This window comes from Lepidochelys kempii, chromosome 6 (assembly GCF_965140265.1).
Source record: "Lepidochelys kempii isolate rLepKem1 chromosome 6, rLepKem1.hap2, whole genome shotgun sequence".
NCBI lineage: Eukaryota > Metazoa > Chordata > Testudines > Cheloniidae > Lepidochelys > Lepidochelys kempii.
The window spans coordinates 41570637-41590943 of NC_133261.1; the positions used below are offsets into that span (position 1 = coordinate 41570637).

At 38.8% G+C, this 20307-nt stretch overlaps 1 protein-coding gene across 4 annotated transcripts in view; it reads left to right on the top strand.

Annotated features, from left to right (window-relative positions):
* CSTF3 (cleavage stimulation factor subunit 3) overlaps positions 1-20307 on the top strand; it is a 136662-nt gene that overhangs the window by 100997 nt on the left and 15358 nt on the right. For all 4 annotated transcript variants that reach the window (XM_073347707.1, XM_073347709.1, XM_073347710.1 and 1 more), the window contains 7 exons: positions 15346-15378; positions 15871-15968; positions 17814-17880; positions 17976-18010; positions 18119-18245; positions 19655-19732; positions 19941-20103. In XM_073347707.1, the coding sequence (XP_073203808.1) occupies positions 15346-15378; positions 15871-15968; positions 17814-17880; positions 17976-18010; positions 18119-18245; positions 19655-19732; positions 19941-20103 (601 nt within the window). The remainder of the gene's footprint in view (positions 1-15345; positions 15379-15870; positions 15969-17813; positions 17881-17975; positions 18011-18118; positions 18246-19654; positions 19733-19940; positions 20104-20307) is intronic.

Sequence of the window (20307 nt, forward strand, 5' to 3'; positions counted from 1 at the left end):
AGTGTGGGTGGTTAAATTCTTCCAAGAAAGCTCAACAATGAATCAGTCCTTAAGGCTTTCCTGCACTTTAAAATTAATTTGGATTAAGGTAGGTTGTGAATTTGAAGAGCAGTAACTGTTCCTGAATAACTCCTGAATAATAATCGTGAATAGCAGTTGTGGACATCCTTGTTCTGGAATGTGTTGATTTCTGTTTAAATAATCCACATTCAAAGTGGATTAAGATAAATGGGAACAATGGACTCTTGCTTCTGAAGAGCTATTCGGGAATAACCCAATGTGCAGAAAAGCCCTTAGTATTCAAAAGCATATTCTTAGCTGCTAGGGGAAGGAAATTTGTTTCAGTGAAGGTTGTTATGCCCTTCTCTCTCCCCCCGCCCTCCTTTAGGGGATGTAATTAGGAAGGTTAGCAGCCCAGGTTTCAGCTAAAGTTTGATGATTAGGGTATACCCAGATTCTGTGTGTTAGTGTTTCTCTGTCATATTTGAATGCAGACTTGATTTATATAGTTCAGGAGTTTGCATTTTAATATGTGACCTTGAATTAATTCCTCCCATCTTACACTGGAGATTTAGTTAAAGCAGCATATTAGATCAAATCAGTAGATTGTCTGAGCAGAAAGACAAACTTGTCTGCAAATTGGTTTTCGTTTATTCAGATCTTGTTGCCATTCAAATCTATGTTGCCCTACATAGGCCTTTCTTAGAAGGATTTAACTTAGCTTCCAGTGGAGCATAATATATTCAGTTTCCAACTAAGGGTTCTGATGATTAGTGTTGGATGGTGGAGACACCAATATGAAAGCCTCTCTCTTATTAGTCTGCTGCTTTGGCTTTACGGAAAAAGATGCATGAAGTTCATTAATCTAGATTGTGGAAACAAAGATCTCAGACAGAAAGGGCTACTACATGCTGCCATCCGGTTTGATTGTCCCCTCAGGGGGAGGGGAGTGCTGAGGCTGTAGAGGGCTGCAGGTTTCCAAGAATCCATGAGAAAAGCAGAAGACATCCTTGCATATACCAGGCCATTCCTGGAAAGGCCCTGCCCCTCTGTACTGCTCTTCTTTTCCCACCTTCCCTTGGCAGGTTGGCTCCCTAAAGAGAAATGCTTCCTTTTATGTCAATCTCTCCTTCCTCCTAGAGGAATGCTTTCTGCTACTCCAAGAAGCAGTAACTAATGAGCAAATTTCCACTGAGTTCTTTGAGTTCTCTGAAGACCAGTAGATTTCCTTTTGTCACCAGGAAGGCTGGGGTGGGGGTACTAAGTGCCATTTTTCTCCTTTTCATAACATACAACAGAAGATAACATGAGGCGCATAGTTTGGAAGTAAAAAGTTGCTAATTTCACTAAATACTCTTCAATTTCTTTATTGCTATATTTATGTGTATAGTAATTGGGTAAATTGACTATACAGAAATATAATCCTTTTATAGTTCATTTGAAACAACTTTCTCAATTCTTTGGAGAATGTTCAGAGAGAATGTGTTCATATTTAATTTCTCTTATAAATAGTTTTTATTGTGAACATGTACAAAGTGACCATTCACATTAGATTGAGAAAAATCTTCTAAATGTGGCAAAGCAAGGTCTTTCATTCATTTCAAAACCTCCATCTTACACTTTCCTTCAGGAAAATAAACTATAAAACTTAAAGGATAATTATGAGAAGAGTGACTATAGAATGGCATTTTCTTACTCAGCAGCCCAGCTTTCAATGTAGATGCAGAGTCACAGCTGCTGCTGTCTTGCATGACAAAAACCAAATTGTTCTTTTACCACTGCAGAGCCAATACAGCTAAAGAGCAAGGGGACTGATTGTGTTTTGTTCTGGTAATAGCTAAAAAGAACACAGCTTGGCTTTCAGGTGCTGATGTGATACTACAGTGCTGGATGCTTTAGAACTAAGTACATGTAATAGTAGAAATAATAAGTAGAATTGAACTTCCAGCACTAACAGAAGAAACTCCTTTTTACAGCTGGATGCTTTAGAACTAAGTACATGTAATAGTAGAAATAATAAGTAGAATTGAACTTCCAGCACTAACAGAAGAAACTCCTTTTTACATGTAAGATGAACTAATTTGATCTGGAATCAGAAAGGGACAAGAACTTTAAAACCCAACAAAGCCATTTTAGAGTCCCTTTCAGAGCAGGACTTCACTTCAAAACAAAACAATGGAAATAAAGAAGGGAAAATTTACACTAACACGATGAGACTTGTAAATATAATTTTTATTGTAATTTTAAAGAAAATATTTCTTTGATCCACTTAAAAGGGGTTTTTCTTTGTCAATCTTTACTCTTTCCTTTATCTGTTTTTTTTCCACCTCTCATTTCTTAAATATTAGCTCTTAATTATCCTTCAGTATGTCTGACTGTGAAATTTCGGGTAATGCGGGGGGACAAAACTCCAACTAATATTTTGTAGTGATTTACGGTTTGATTTGCATGTAGAACTGCTGCAGAATTTGAATCTGTCATTTCAGTCTTCCATGAGTGCATTACACAAGTCCTGGTAAAAGAGCACTGCCTGCCTTTGGCTTCTAAGGCTGTAGTTAGTGTCCTGGTATTATACAGAAATTAAGGAACCTGCATTTAAAATCACTTAGTCCCTGAAAAATCTGGCACATTTGGAATCTATAAAAGTCCTTCTTAATGCAACAAATTAGTTGAGAAGGTAAACATTCAAAAATCAAGAAAGTGATTAGAGCCATCATAATCCAGCCCTCTTTTATATAGATATTTTTGATACTGTATTAGACATTTATGTTCTGTTGCCACTATAGAGCCTTTCATCTCTACATCACTTATTTGAACAGACCCTAGGTTGGTAACGACAAAGTTGTTAATGGCTGGTGGGTGTCTGGCCCACATGAAATGGGTTAGGTCATCTCAGGTGCTCAGTGAGATACTAGAATTGGCACTAGGTGGCATGTTGGCAGTCTGAGCAGACAGGAAAAAGACTGAATGTGCATAAAGAACAAACTAACATGTTACTTTACAAATGATCCCCCAGGTCAGGGATGAAGCTTACTGGTGGTCAGTGTAGGGAAGCTTATCCGTTCAGAAATGCTGGATTGGCTCTGGAGAACTGATTATCTTATTTTACCCACCAGACAGGTACAGCATAAGAAATGGCTGTACCTGTTTGTGGGTAAAATGAGAACATCAGTTCTCCAGAGCCAGTCCAGCATTTTCACAAACATAACATTCAACAAAGCCAAATATTAGTAAATATGCTATTACTACTATAATTTGTACTGTTGTAGGACCTAGATATCCCAGTTAGGAAATGGGACCCTGTTGTGCTAGGCCAGCGGTTCTCAAACGTTAGGAACCCGAGGACCCCTATTTTGACTTAAATTTTTTCATGAACTCCCAAGCCCCTGCTCAGCCCCAGGCCCTGCCCGCCCTTCACCTCTTCCCCCAAAGCCCCACACCATCCCACCTCTTCCAGCCCCCCCCTCCAATCCTGCCCCTCCTCTTTCCTCCCCTGAGCATGCCCCATCCTCACTCCTCCCCCACCCACCCAGTGCTTCCTGCAGGCTGGGGAACAGCTGTTCAATGGCATGCAGGAGGTGCTGGGAGGAAGGGGGAGGAGTTGAGTTGATCAGTGGGGCTAGCAGACCCCCTGAAGTACCCTCGTGGATCTCCAGGGGTCCATGGACCCCAGTTTGAGAAATGCTATGCTGGGCAATATACAGTTAGGCAGTAAAAAGACAATTCCTGCCCCAAAGAGCTTAGCTTTTCTCAATGAAAAATGCATGAGTTAGATGAGACCGAAAAATGTATTGAATATGTGGATGAATTCAGTGTCGCCAGGTTATTTTCTTTTGGGAATGGTAACTTTAAATCTTCTGATTTTTGTGTATTTAAATTCTCACCTATAAATTGCATGAATGTTGAGTTTTAACATGGAACTCTAATTGTTCTTGAATAAAGAAAAATTGTGACCTGCAATTACTGCTCATTCAAATAAATACTTAGTTGAAATATTCTTGTGTGTACCACATATAGAATCACATACTGAAACGTGTTGGTATGTGGTATAGTTAAAAAAAAAAAAAAAAAAAAAAAGTGGAAGGCATTTTGTATGCAGTATGTTTTGCAGTAACTTCATTGTGCAGGAACAACATTTCTTCAGACATATTAGACATCTGTCACTGTGAACTTAGTCGATAGCAAATTTTACTTCAGGATAGTATTGCTGCTGTGGCACTATACAATATTTAAATTAGCCATTAGGAAACGAGCTAGTCCCTATATCTTTCAAGATTCTCCCCTCACCCTTATGTTAATTGGGGTACTCTTTTAGAGTGATGGGATGGTTTGTGGCCACTGGAAGACAAGGTCTGTTTGGGACTACCACCCCACCCCCCCTTTTCCATATCCACTCTGCCATTTCATCCCATAAAGCATCATGGCCCAGGAGACACCCAGCAGCGGCGCAAGCTGAGTGGGGCGGATGGTGGTGTGGGGACCAAATTTTTTTGACATGGATGTCAGAACAACCACATGCAGGGACGTGAGCTAAAGAAAGTGGAGTTGGGAGAATAAGACTTTCTGCTTGGGAAAATTTGGGGCTACCTTATACAGCAATCATGGAAGGAACAGGGGGCTAGAGAAATAGGAGAGGTCTCATAGTGGAGAGGCAGTAAGGAGGAGTTGTCATGAGTAGGGAAGAGGTGACGGGGTTGAGGAAGTTTCTTCCTTAAGGGTCAGATGCTGTACTCTTAGGCTTTGTCTACACTACACACCTTTTAGCGCCACAGCTGTGCTGCTACAGCCGTGCCGCTAAAAGGCGTGCAGTGTAGCCACTGTTTGTCGGCAGGAGAGAGCTCTTCCACCGAGAAAAAACTTCCAACCCCAACGAGCAGGGGTAGCTTTGTCAGCAGGAGAGCGCTCCTGCTGACAAACCGCTGTTTGCACCGGCGCTTTTCATTGGCCAAACCCTTGTTTGGGGATGTTTTTTTTTCACACCCCTGAACGACAAAAGTTTTGTCGTTCAGTTTCAAGTGTAGACAAACCTTACTGTCCTATTGTGTGGAAAATGGAACACTGAAAACCTGTTTTAAAAACAATCAAAATCCTTCATGCTTCTGTTCAGAATTGTTGACTGTTGCTAAGTCTTGAGATTTAATTCTAGAGGTAACATAATGTAAGAACTTATCCTGTGCATACTATAAATAACCTCTTTTAGAAGCCAATTAAAATCCATACACTACAGCATCATAATATATGGGCTAAATTTTGCCATTGATTTTGTAGTAGGAGTTGCGCAAACACATATGAGGGCAAAATTTGTCCCTGTCGTAAAATGATTACTATGAGCTTCTTGTTCTTATAGTATAATACGTTTATTTTGTAACAATTCAACTGGACAGTAAGAATTACTTATGATTGGATGTATGAAATACAGAGCTGAAATGAATCTTCTATTATAATGGATGATCTGATCACAGAAGTAAGAGCCAGGAACTCCTCTTTCTATTATTTATTATTACAGAAGCACTCCGGTGCACCAGTCAGATTGGGGTTCTGTAGTTCTGAAAACTGTAGAAATACAAAGTGACATTCCCTGTCCTGAAGAGTTTATGATCTGGATTAAGACAAGACACAACAATTGAAGGTAACGAAGGGAGGACAAGGATAAAAATTATGAACACGCATGGTAACAAAGCTGGGATTAGCTTAATTTGCAGGGTTTGTTTTTTTTAAGGATAAAAATAAAGGAAATATTATATCAGTAGTTCCTAAAATTCCAACCCTAACTTTATCATTGTCGATTCCTGTGTCCACGGTCAAATCACCTAAGTTCTTTACCTCTATTTCCCTATCAGTAAAATAGAGGTAATATGTAGTTCATAAAAGTGATGTGAGAATTAATTTTGTGAATATTTGAAAAGTGTTAAATATTAATATCCAAATATAATCTTACTTTAATAGTTTCATATAACCCACGGCATCACAGCTGCAGTAGAGGAACAGATCTCAGATTTTTAAATTTAATTTCAAACTAACCTGAGTATTATCTTGATAAAATAAGATAGTCTGCAGTGTCAGCTGCATCCAACAACGCTTACTGTTTAAATGTTAAGGGTCAAAGTTAGAGGTGAGAGAAACTGCAATTTAAAATCTTCTGCCCTGCCTCCTTCCCAACAACTGTTGCATCAAATTAGTCTCCTATTAGAATCAGACCCCTTCTTACCCATCCTTTGTATTTTGGTCTACTGAAGAATCTGAGAATTCAAAATAGTCTGACTTGTCCTGAGGAGTAAGAAAACAGACTGCTATTAAGAAAAGCATGAAAAAGGATGTAAGCACGTGCAAGTGAAAGTAGACTCTTCTTACTTTAATTCTTTAGGCTCTTCAGCATGTAACTTACACACCAATTCAGTCCTTTATATGGTAGCTGTGGGTATAAGTGGATTTCAGAGTTTGCCTACACATCACCTCCTAAATCTGTCTCTGAGAATTATAAATATTAGGTGTCCTTGCACATCAATCCTTGTTCAGCAAGATGGTGCCTGGATGCAAATGTCTCAAATAGTTTGGCAGTAGCTTAATTTTATGTATTTTTAAAAGATTTCTTACGTTAGCCTGGACATGAAAATAGACTCAGAACCCACTAATAGTTAATACATCCAAAGGGCCTGCTTTTTATCTCTCTGCTTTGTAAATCAGAAGTAACTCCGATGAAATTCAGTGTAGTTACACTGGTGTAATGTAGATGTGAGGTTAGAATCAGGTACTAAAAGTCTAGTTGATTTATTTTTTTTTAATTTACTATTCCTACTGAGGAAAAATCATAAGTTTTTGGTATACTCTAAAAATACTTTTTTTTCTGAATGGATTTTATCACAGTTTTACTCGTGTTTGTCATTCTCAGTAGCACCCAGATTTAAAAAAAAAAAAAATCTTGCAATACAAATAAATATTGGAGCAGTTGGATTCTCATGCTGTAAACTTGTAAACCACTGCTGCTTGAAGCAAAATGAGCTGTCTCTATCTTAAAAATATTTATAGAAGTAGAAAGCATTTTAAAGAAAGGGTTTTAGATTTGTATTGTCTGGTCCAAAATGTGACAAACTTGTCTTATCTTTATGTTGATTGTTTTTAGACTTCATGAGCATGTAAATTTTTTCACACAGTAAGTTAGATCTGGATTCTCTCCTGCACCCAGTCTCCTCTAAGTATAGCCTGCGGGAAGCAATCAGAGAGTTGGTTTTGACTCCCTGACCTTGAGGTTGGTTTTATGTCATCCCTAGCTTGACAACGTTTGGAACAGCCTACATCATGCTCTAGACTGTGCCTGCTTGGGAAAGCTAGAGTGAGGTGTGCTCAGGCTATATCCTGTTCTACAATCTTGACATAGCCCTGAAGCCAAGAACTGTAAGTGGGGTGTGGAACAGGCTATGGCAGCTATAGTACCTGTGGCGATTGCACCATATTAGGGAAGCTCCAGCACAGATGTTGTGGCCATTCCCCCTCTATACCTTTCCAGTGGCACAAAGCAAGCTGACTTGAGGCAGAAGGGGGCAGTATCTCGTGCCTGTTATGCTTTTTATAGTCAGATACAGCAATCCAGTATTAATGGTCTAATAAACTGATGACCAGTGTAATGGGGGCTGGTATTTTTTTTTCCTAAGGAAAGAATTCAGTTGCAGCATCTCAATTACTTATTAAAAACAGAGTTGAGGTTTTTTTAAAAAGGGGAGTTGAAAGCCTGATCCCACTGAAATCAATGCCAAAACTCACATTGGCTTCAGTGGGGGGTAGGATTCATCCAAGGACTGATTTATTTATTTTTTTCACCATATAATCTGCATGTGTCTGAAATATGCAGGAGTAGCTTTTTTCTAAAATTGTCAGCTCTGCCGCTGTCTTCGCATTGCACTGAACTCTGAATGTTAGTCAAGTCATAGGGGCAGCCTTCCTGTGACCAGCTGTAACTCATGTAGTGGAGAGCTCCCTTGGTCCTTCATACAGCAGTAACACATGCATAACAGAATAAATTTGCACTATCTAACTTTGTATTGCCTTTATCTTTTCAAAAATATTTTTAAAGGGGTGTTCAGATACTTTGGATCAAAAATTGGGCCTTTGGATTTTATTGGTCTGCTTTTGGCTGTTACCAAGCAACAGGCATAATGCCCCATAACCTGCATTAATAAGCTAGCAAAGTACAGTTGCTGAGATCAGCCCTAGGCCCACCCTCTTCATACTGAATGTAGGAGTCATGTGAATAGGGGGTTGCAGGTTGAGGCCCTTGCCTTGATCATGGCAGATACGTATGCAGACTGCCCGCACTGTTCCTTCAACTATGCCTGGTTATTCTGGTTAACAATATAAGTCACAGATGCCCTGCAAAACAGTCTTTCCATGGTTCGCCACAGGTGGCAGAATCCAGCTGACCAGCATCTGTCTTGAACTCCCCTTGCTGCCTGTATTGTTTTGCGCATACAGAAAATCAGGCTAGTCCTGCACTGGTGTCTATTTATGATTAGTCAGTGACCAAAGGGTGAACTATGTTAGGAATAGTTTATTTTTTTAATATACATTTCAATTTTTAGATCCCTTATGGGATTTAGAAAAAAAATGCTTTGGGCCCCCTTTCATGTGGGGAACAGGGCCAAAACTTTATTCATACGCTCAGCTCTAAGAATTGCCTTATTTCTGCTGATCTTGATGAAGATTCTACATTAATAAGTAGAAGTAAATAGAACCAAGGCCCCTGGGCTTCTCCTGCATTAGAAACAAGAGTCAAAAATCACTGTTAGCCCAATGGAAGAGGACAAGGGACATGAACCTGTAAGACCTCCTTGGAGATGCGGAGAGCTCGCACTGCCAATTGTCTTTAATGAGAGTTGAGGGCACTCTTCACTTCCTAGAGATGAGCAGCACTTTGTAAGATTAGACCCAAATCATAAAGATGTCCTTTTCAAGCTTCCAAGACCTTACAAACAATGGAGAATTTTAAAGCTATTGACAGTTATGCCCCTTCATCCTCAATTAAAAAAATAGGAGGGAATCAAACACTTCATGAAAGTTTGCATCCCATGAGAGACTTTTGTTAAAATAATTGTAAGGTGTCATGATAAACATTTTTAAGAGAAGTTATGCAAACATCATAATGTTCCAATTATATTAAGAAGCAGTGAGAAGTGGAAGTAGATAGGTACTCCATACCTGGAGGTATGCAAAGCTGATACCTCTTATCACAGTGTCCCGGGACAGCAGGGATGCTCTACTTTAAAATTTTCGTTTGTTAAATATTAAATTGCCTGTCAGAGCAGGAAATGCCTTCTGAGGCCAGCTGCTTTTTTATTACAGAGTTATTGCATGCATCATAATGCACAATCCTTTATAGAGGTGTAGAAAGGGAGATGTACTGTATATGCTGTGCTCTTTGTGTGTAAAAAACATACTCTTGTGGAATGGTAGGGTTTAATTTTCCACTAATGGGGATTTTGTGGAGTTATTTATGACTGCAAAGTGATTGTACATACTCCTGTTCTAATGTTTACATTCACTACATAGGTATAAATGGCTGCATAGGGTTCAAGGCAGTGTAGAATCAGGCTCACAGGCTTTTCTTTCTTAGATTTCCTCTGTAATATTTCTTTCATGTTTTGAATTCTCAGAGTTTAAATGACTCTCTTTGTTCCTGAATTTATTTCCAAATATTCAGGAATGAAGGGGCTGGAAATCAGGTTACTGGGGAATGTTGGAAGCCATCAAAGGAACAGGAATATTGCGAGACAGTATCTGTGTTAGGGTCCCTATACCAGCGTGGAGGAGGAAGTATTTTAGTCCAACTTCTGCCCCTTGTCCCACTTGCAAAAGAAATTATTCCCTGCAAATGAGTGGGAAAACAAAGGCAAAGTTACCTTCTGGGTAAAGGCTGTCCCTGAAGTACTGCTGGTCACTAAATATGTATAAAAATATGAATGGAACTTTTCCAAGGCTAGGGAGAATAAATGGAAACTAGGGCTCTGCTTAGAGGAGGATTCAGCAAGAGGGAGTGATTCAGATGAATTGCAAGAGGCTGCAAGGGTAAATAGAACCTCTGATGCAGCTGTTAAAAGTTTAGAACCCAAAATAATATTTCCTTCAATACTTGATCCAAAATCCGTGTTTCCCTGTTTCTGGAAGCTAAAGGAATGGGCGGTAGCAGAATGTATAAATAGGAATGTTTATTTGAGGCCTTCTGCAAAGCTAGAAGGCGCTCCTTCTACAAGCTCTTTTAAAACCTATCTTCCTTGTGTTTTAAAATAATAATGAAAGTACATCTACACTGTACATCTACATGGGCTAAAACAGTACCATCTACATTGTACATCTACAAAGTACATCTACATGGGCTAAAACAGACCTTGCTCACTGTGTCCTCATGGATTCCTACCTCCTCATGGAGAATGAGAAAAGGCCAAGAGCTTTTATCCTGTGGCTCCATAGCTAAAGGGTAAAAATTTTGAAAGCACTGAAAAAACAAGAGCAATAGGATTTACCGTGCAAACTGTTTCTTTTTTCGTTAGTTTTTAAATATTCCAGCACTTTTCTCTCCTGTTACAAAATAAAAGAATGCAAATAGGATCTTTGAAAATTTTCCATTAAAGTATGAACTTATTCCATAATGTTTAATGGCTATAAATAAACAAGAGCCGTGAAGAATATATTACAAATCAAATGAGAGAGAAAGGTCTGAAATATGCACTGCTATATGAGAAAGCGTTAATTAAATGAGGATATAATGATATATACATTTCATAAACCTAGATAGGCAGTGGCCTTAAAACGTCAAAGAGAATCAAGATGCTGGCAATGGCTAAGCCTGAAATTCAGGAGCAGAGTACTTTACTCTTATAGCTTTTCAAGCTAAATAATTTCCATTCCTTTTGGTTTAAGGATCCTTTTTTTACTGCAAGCATATTTTTTCTAGCACAGATGGAACTTACATTTGCAGACTTTCTCCCTTCTACTTTAAGGAGTGACTGCTAATACCTTAGCATATTTATGCAAATTTAGCCCATTTGTACCTGTGTGGTTAGGTCTTCTAGTCTGTGGGCCTGAACATAGCTCAGCCTACCCTGTAAATGCAGCCTTAAAATCTATTTTAATTATCCTACCACATGCTCATCAGTGTCATGAGAGGCAACACATATACTTAAAGCTGTCAGTAAAACTATATTTGCTATCCTTTGTTTGTGAGCCTTCTACTTGGGTGTGTGTTTCACTGTCTTTTGGGCAGTTATTGGATGAAATAAAGTGTTATGAGACGAGTATTAAGAGTGAAATGTAAGGTCATGAGATCCATGATCAATGGGTATCTTGTAGAAAGGAAGTTCCAGAGCTGTGGGGCAGATACTGAGAAAGGCAGGTCTCCTTGCAAATCTCAGTTTCAGTAGAGTCAGCTCCAGCATCCCTGCTGCTGGTACGATCAGGTCAAGGAAGGAGAGGCAGTACTACGATAGATGGGTTTCTGCACACTGAAATCCTGAAAAATCAAGACCTTAAGTTGGATCCAGTATTAAGCAGGGAGCAGGTGCCATGTTGAGACTGCAAAGGTGATGTGCTGTCATTGACCTGTGGCAAAATCAGGAGTAGGATATAGGGTTTATTGATCTCCTTAATATCTCTTGTTTGTTTATAGCCTTTAAAAATTAAGAAAGCAGTTCACAGTTTAAGGTAAAATTGGTAAAGAAATATTACTGTTGAAATGTGTTTGTTAATATTGAAGCAACCGATTTGTTTTTTGTGTCTTTGACAAGGTGCACATGATTCACAGGAAGTTTGCTGGAGTTGGTAACTCCTGTTAAAATAGTTTGTTTTGTTCATGGGATATGGGCAAGCTTTTGGAGTTGGCTTGAATAAAATGTTTACTTGGGTATTAGTGGATCAGTTCCACGTGTTTCTGTAAATGTTTAAATACACATGGAAATATATTGGGGCCCACCGGATGAATTCTGGAAATGGCTAATGTCCCTTCTCCTCCTTTCTTTTACGGGGAAGGTTCCTTCATAGCATTAATCCTAGAAAGATGACACTATTACTTATTAGTCATGTTTCCCTCAGTTTAATTATAGAGTTTATCTGCATATCTAATCAGACTTAGGTCCAGGGCTAAGGGCAGGCTTTCATTTCCTTTTGTAAGGGATTATAATACTGTTTGTCAGTTACTGTTCATTAGCAGTCAGCTTTGTGGAATTTGTGATTCTGTCCCTTGGATTTTATGGTACAGTTGCCCTTTTTCACCACAAATAAGTCAAAGATGCTGGTTAATGTATTTAGTGCTCCATCCTGCATGTGGAGATGTTTGTATAAATTAAAGGGAAAGGGCTCTCTCATCCCTCTCCTAGTTCTATGTTCCTCCTGGGATTTGTGAGATTTGTCTTTGAATGTCAGAGAAATGGTACAAACTTGGCTGATTGGCTTGGAAAATCATCCATGATTCAGAAAAAAGCTAGACGCTGTCTTTTGTATTAATTGTCTGGTAAGCCAGGGGAAAGGGAAATATAATAATCAGTCCTGAAAGTGGTAAAAATATGGACTAGAGGCCCTCAATCTCCTAAGAAGACAAAGTACGCATTCCAGCTAGATACTTAAGGACATAAACTGAACATTCAGAAATGCATGCAGTGTGTTCCTGCAAATAAAGCTGGAAGACAGAAATGACAACTAGATATTTAACCATTTAAACAAAAGCAAAGTCACATATTCATACATTATCCCAGTTAGTTTGATAAGACTATAAAGCTAACCAGAGGCTGCAGTTCTTGGGATGGCTTCTGTAATGGGAGGGAATCTTAGCATCAAGCTGAACTTTTATATGAAGATGTTGGGATGACTTACACGCACAACTTAGTTTGTTCATTAGCCTTATGAACTTCCAGTCACAGAACTATGTGGGAACAAATGGGCTAAAAATTAGATGAGATCTTTGTCTTTTGATTTTATATTTGTAGTAATTATGGGCTAATTGTGTACAGCATAAATATAGGGCTGTAATAAACTTGAGAGGATCTGTTTGTCACAGACTGTAAGGCTGCAGTACAGTTAAGTTATAAGCAGGTCTATGAGACTTCAACTATGTATTTATTCCAGAGCCGTCAGTTATTTATAATACATACATCAACTTTTTCAAAATCCCACTAGAGGTTACAGATGGTCTCCATGTTACTAGTGAAAAGCAACTGGTGTTTCTCTGACTTCTTGGTAAAATTCTTTTCTCTCTCTCTCTCTTTCTTTGGGTCAGGGAACATGGTCTTCATATGTTTGGCCAGTACCTAGGAAAATAGGGCCCTGATCCTGATTGGGGCCTTTAGGAACTGCAGAAGTAATATATTTTTTCCTCCTCTGTTGTGGTTTACTTCATAAACATTGACCAGGAACATTTGTTTCCTGGCCAGTGGAGTAGATGGTCCAAGGTGACACCAAAGGCTGTTAACCCATCTGATCATTAGCAGCCTCACGTAGAGTTCACTATTATTGCTGTGCTCTGTGAAAATATAAATATTTATGGGTTGAAAGCTGAACTCTGTTGGTTTGGGCTTACAGTTTTGGGAGTTTACAGTCATTTCCTCGTATTGTAAGACTGGTTCCGTAACTGATAGGAAAGCAGAATTTTGTTCTAAACTATAAAGCAAATTCCTTATTTCACATAAAACTAGTTGGCAAATTTAGCTGTTTTCCTGTTTGTGAACATTCACAAACTGATCCTTAATTTTTCTAATATATTTATTGTTTGTAAATATTTGAATAATGCAACCAACCAAACAAGTTTGAGCCTTTTGGTTGTTTGCAAACTGTTTACTATGACTAAGATACCGTGACTTCTGCAGCGGATGGTGCAGCTGGCTCAGGGGTTGCCTGCAGAAGTTTGGGTGTGTGGGAGGGGGCTCTGGGCAGACGGTTGAACTGCGGGGCGGCACTGATCTTGGTGGGGGGGGGCTTCCTGGCTTCCACCGGCATGTTCCTGCAGCTCCTAGACAGAGGAGCCAGGTGGCTCTGCGCACTGTCTGTGCCTGCAGGCGGCAGCCCCAGCTCCCATTGGCTGTGGTTGCCAGCCAATGGGAGCTGCAGAGCCGCTGCTTGTGGTGGGAGCAGCGCACAGAGCCCCCAGGCCCTCCACCTAGGAGCTGCAGGGACATGCTGGTTGGAGCTGGGTAGGGAGCCTGCCTGCCCCACCAACCCCTCCCCGCCCCCCCCCACTAGCGGAGGGGTCCTGGGCCACACTCCATCTCCCCCTCCCCCCCAGCATCAGCGGGGGTCCCAGATCACGCACCACACCTGCCCCCCCACCCCGCCCCAGCTGGACCACCTCCTCCAGCACCCATGGTGCCCCCAGACCACCCCCATAGAGAAACGCTGGCCCAAGTTTTAGTTAGGGGTATAAAGTAAAACTCATGGTCAGGTCACAGGCCATGAATTTTTGTTTACTGCCCGTGACTAAAAAGTTGCCTTAACTAAGATTACTCAGAAATCAGGTTCAGTTAATGAACGATTGGTCACATAAATCCCTGAATATTTCTGCTTTCTAATTGGATGACTGAAACTTTTAACAGGAAAATAACATTCTTCTGGTATGAGTTGGGATGAATAATCGCTCTTGCTGAAATTTGTAGAAGTTGCTAACATACTTCCAAATGATAAATAATATGACTCCACAAATATGAGAGCTGAATTTACTGGGTTTACTCAAGAATACTTTGTTATTCAGCCAACTCTTGTTTGAACATTTCAGGAGGTTTATTTTAACACACACACTTTTCAGCATGATGTAATGATGTTTGCCAGCAATACGTTAAAGAACATAATTCAAATGTTATAGTGGATTGATAAATGAAATGACCCATTTAGCTCAATATTCAAACTAGGGTGGTTCAGATGGGGTGCCCAGAATCTGGATGATCAGATGGGCACAGAAGTAACTAGTATCTGTTTTTGTGCAGTTAAGTCCACAATTTAGCACCTTAAAGTAAGTGTCCAACTTAGAAAATTTGACTTCCAATACAGAATATAAGTAAGACTGCTCATTAAGGCCAAAATTCTGGTCCTGTTGGAAGTCAATGAAGTAAACCTCCATTTGACTGCAATAGAACTAAGACTTGGCCCTAAAAACAGAAATAGCCAAGAAAAATAGAGGCTTCTTGTACAATGAATAATAATTTTGCAGAGTTATGTTGTGTTGAAATATAAGGCAATGTGGGCCTAGTGGCTAGAGCAGTGGACTAGAACTCATTATTACTTTAAACACAGACAAACCATTTCACCATTGCGTATACAAAATTTACTTTTAAAAATAGGATTTTTCCAATTTATTTATTCTTTTCTGCTTCCCTACAGATTAAAGCAAAAAATTACGACAAAGTAGAAAAGGTGAGTCCAATAATAAATTCTATACTTTATGTAATTTTTAAGATTTTGGTTTTTAAAACAAAAAATTCTTAGGACCTTACATATGAAATATATATATTTATAAGGAGACCAGGTATCATCTCATAAGGCTGGGGTAGTAGATTGGAAAGAACTGCAGCTTGCATTGAATATTTTATCTGAGTTATTCTTTTTTTATCCAGTTTATCCAAGGATACCTTAGAAGTATGATCACTAAAGTGGGTTTTATTGCTGTCAACACACTGTAAACAGTGGGGTCAGCAGAACAATTGTCCTGCATTTTATACCTCGCCAGTTCTCACTACCTAACATGAAGATAATCTTATCAAATCAGTGGGTATTTTAGGTATTCTTTCCAATACATTTCAGCTCAGAATAACAGAGAAGGTTTTAATTGAGGCGCTCAAAGAAATAATATAAAAATGTAATTTCTGTTCTTGGATTCCTGATCACGTTTTCTCCATATATTAACAGTTGTTTCAAAGATGCCTTATGAAAGTGCTACACATAGATTTATGGAAGTGTTACCTTTCGTATGTACGTGAAACCAAGGGAAAGCTACCCAGTTACAAGTAAGTAAAAATGGTTTGTTCCAAATTCTTTAGTTTTGATGGTGGTTCTCTTTTCCTTTATGAGGCATTGAACAGGGGTTTTGTCTTGACAAACCTGGCTCTGATCATAATGGGTCTATAAGATATCGCCTGCTCTCTGTTCCAGAAACATTTTCTCTTGATTCTTTCTGGAAGGCAGTTGCCATACTCATGCTCCATATAAAATAGCAGATAAAGTTGCTTCCTTGAGACAACCAGAGAAGTTAGAGAAGTAAATTGTCCTGTCCATTTGCCTGTTAATGAGGGATTGTTCCCTATCATACATTATCTTTTGCCTAGTCTAATCTAATTTTAAACTTTCTGGTCAATGGGGGCAAATAATAAAAGCCTTCTGTAGACCAGGATTGATGGTCAAGTAATACAGCTCAAGTGTTAGCTTTAATCAAGATACAATATTCGAGGTGGGAACAGTTGAAGAACTCTAGTTTAGACAAGGCCTGGGAAGACTATTCTAGAACTTAATACATCATGGTGTTGGGAAGAATTTTTGGATGTTCATTTTAAACTTTTCTTTCCTTAATTTCATCCCATTTCTCCTGCTTATACTCCTGCGTACTGCACTAAATTCCTCTCCATCCGAAGGCCTGGCCTACACTTACAAGTTAGATCGACATAGTGGTAGCACTTAGAGGCATGAAAAATTCACACCCCCAAGCACCGAAATTAAGCTGATTTAACCCCTGATGTAGATGTGGCTAGATTACTGCGGAATACTTCTGTCGACTCTGCTACGGCTGCTTGGAGAGGTGGATTAGTGATAGCAATGGGAAAACTCCTTCTGAAGCCGCAAGAAACGTCTACGCTATGGTGCTACAGCAGCATAGCTGCAGTGGCATAGCCGTGCTGCTGTAGCCCTTGTAGACATGGCCTTAACGTTTACACTTTAAGAAGCTGTAGGTTGTTGTCATGTTCTCTCCACAGTCATCACTTAGCGAAGATATACATACTCATTACTACTGCTGTTAAAAATGGTAAATAAATTTGATGAAGAAAATCAGAATTTTTAATTTAAAATTATCAATTAAAAATATGAAAAACCACATTTTGGGGGGTATTTCTTCTCCCCTTTCCTTTGTCTTATATTCCCTAACCCTTTTTTCAGTGGCAAAATGTGTGGAGAAGGGGGTGAAAAGGCAGGTGGGAAGATGGAAAAAGGGAGAGTGAAAACAAAATTACAGTTTTTGGCAGAGACCAGGGGCAGCAAGAGGTTGATGGTGGAAAGATTTTTAAAAAAATTTCCATGAAATCTTTTGATTATTAAAAAGAAGTAAATTTTTATGGAGGGAGGGGAAGAAGAGCATTTCAAAGTAAAAACCAGGTCCATTCAATTTTTTTGTAATTGTTTAATTGTAAACCACTCCTTTTAATTCTTAACTGCTTTTTGTTGTTTTTCTCAGGGATTCCTAATCTCTTTCCGGTATTGCCACTAAGTAAATCAGTCAGCAAGGAATATGTATAGAGCAACTGGCCTTATCTCCTATGTTCCTGGTGCACATGGCATATGTGAGCTCCACTCATCTAAGAAGAGAGAGCCCCAGGCACACGAGAGCATTAAGTACTGCCATCAGTGCACTAGGCCAGCTACAGTTTTCCTTTTAACTTCCTTGCTTGTGGTAATTGTCTGAATACAGAATGCCAGGAATTTAGGGAAACCAAACACCTATTTTACAGCACTAGTCTTTTTTTACTTAAATATATATTTAGAATTGGTTGCTAAAAGAGTTTTTAAAATAAATACTATTCATTAAAATTGATAAAACCTAGTCCCAGCTCTGAATGTTTTCAATATTGTGGCATTTTTTTCAGAGAAAAAATGGCTCAGGCATATGACTTTGCTCTGGATAAAATCGGCATGGAAATCATGTCATACCAGGTATGTTTTGTTATCTAACTAGTTATTTCTGATTACTGTACTAAGTGCTTCTTGATTTAATTTTTTCTGTTTTGTTTTTTTTTTTTTTTACGTAGATCTGGGTGGATTACATCAATTTTTTGAAAGGCGTGTAAGTACTTTTAAGTATATTTTAAAAGTTAATTCATGTAATTATAATGTTTTATATAAGTTACAGTGTTTTAATTACTGACATGTTAGTGTCTCACTTCACTATTAGAGAGGCAGTTGGATCTTATGCAGAAAACCAGAGGATAACTGCTGTTCGTAGGGTTTACCAGCGAGGTTGTGTGAACCCAATGATCAACATTGAACAACTCTGGAGAGATTATAACAAATATGAAGAGGTAACTGAGAAAATAAAATTGTTTGTGATTTTAGGTTTGTTTAGAAAATCCTGTCTTAAAAACGACTAAAAGTTGGTCGCAGAATTGTGTCCACCCTATATATGTGTGTAAACAGATAAAAGGTAGTCCAATGCATGTTTTGTATGTACAATGGTGAGCTCTTTGTGCATCCATGTGAGAATTTTACAGGGTGATAATTTGTTTCTTTGTATTTCTTCACTTACAGACTATTTGTTCAGATAAACTTTGAGAATTTTTCCCTTTTCATATAGTTTGTTGTGATGTTTTAAGTTACATAGTGTCATGCGTTTTCCGTCTGCTGTATTGGAGAGTTTTAGTAGCAATTTTTTATTTTTAATATTGATGTCCATTGTGAAGAGTCAAGAAAAACGTGAGCCTTTTGAATATCTAAGTGTGCTGGTTTTTAGGGTCTTATTTGATCTGTACTCAGTAGGTGCCATATCCCCACAGAGTTCCCTTAAGGCCTGAATTCAGTAGGAGTTTATGGCATTCAACAAATTGCAGGAGAGAGTAAAATTTGCAGGATCTAGTCCAGTTCATGCCCTTAGTCCGATGTGTAAGGCATTTGAAGTAGCAAATACCAAGGGAGTTTCATTCCATTTAAATGAACAGCACGATGAGTTTAAAGAATATGATTATCTTTCTCAGAAATTTAAAATTAATAAATTTTTTAAGGGGCATGATTATAACTTGTCCTATGTGCCCACCTTGGGGAATAAGTGTGTACAAAGCCTACTCACCTACTTGAGTACCCTGATTGCCAATCTGTATTAATGGGACAGAGCAGATTTTGTGGAGCTGTTATTACTCTTAACCCCTCATAGATGAGCAAGGAGGGATGGGAGTGGCCAGTGCCTTGGCTCTGACCTCTGCAATGTGCTGGACAACAGAGCTGAGCTTCACTTGATAAAGGACAAGGGGTAATGAGGGAAGGAATTGTGACTGACTGTGGACTGATCATTGCTTCGGGCAAGACAAAATTTCAGTCTTATGTCCCATAATTTGTATGTAAAGTTTATTCTTATGTTTTAGAAGTCTTAAGTCTCTGAATCCGTCCTGCACAGTCAAACATCACTTAGGGCATAGTGTTAGAAGTAAAAAAATCAAAAATATTTTGTGATATAAATGACTAAAAAGTTTTGGGAGCAAAAAGAAATAGCCAAACACAGATTGTTCACGTCATCGCATTTGTTCCCTAACTTGGCCGCTTATCATACATTTATTTGGAGATATTTGTTGTTTTCTGATGTCCATACCTTTTAAAAGACTTCTGTTGAACATTCTTAAATTGTTTTACAGGGCCCTTCCTCTCTCTGAAATAAAATCCAGTAGTTTGTATGTTTTTGTAAAATAGTGTATTTTCAATTGCTGTTTATTTTTCTCCCCAGGGAATCAATATTCACCTAGCTAAAAAAATGATTGAAGATCGGAGTAGAGATTATATGAATGCTAGACGTGTGGCCAAGGTACAGACTCCTGTTCACTTCATTTTTACATTGTTTAATTCCATAAAAGCCAGAAAACATTAAGCCTAGTTAAGATTTTAAGCTACTTGTTTGGTAGGCTGATAGACTTGATATTTTCACAGGACAAAAATGCTAAGCATACCTGTAAGCAGTCACTTTCACGATGTCTATTTCTCTCTACAACTTAAAACATTATCTACCTCTTCAGGAATATGAGACTGTTATGAAAGGTCTGGATCGCAATGCTCCCTCCGTCCCCCCACAGAATACTCCCCAAGAGGCTCAGCAGGTTGACATGTGGAAGAAATATATCCAGTGGGAAAAGAGTAATCCACTGCGCACAGAAGACCAAACTCTCATAACAAAAAGAGGTAACATGATTAAATATCAGAATCAGACATAGATACTCTGCAACATGATTTGAATCGTTGAGAATTGGGAGTGACCTTCAGCTGCAGAAGTAAAGTGTTCTTAACATTGTCAATGTTAAGGTGCTATGTCTAAAGTTGGTCAAATCATGTTTTTTCTTCATTAATCCCAATTCCGGCTCTACATACAAATAACACTGCAACACT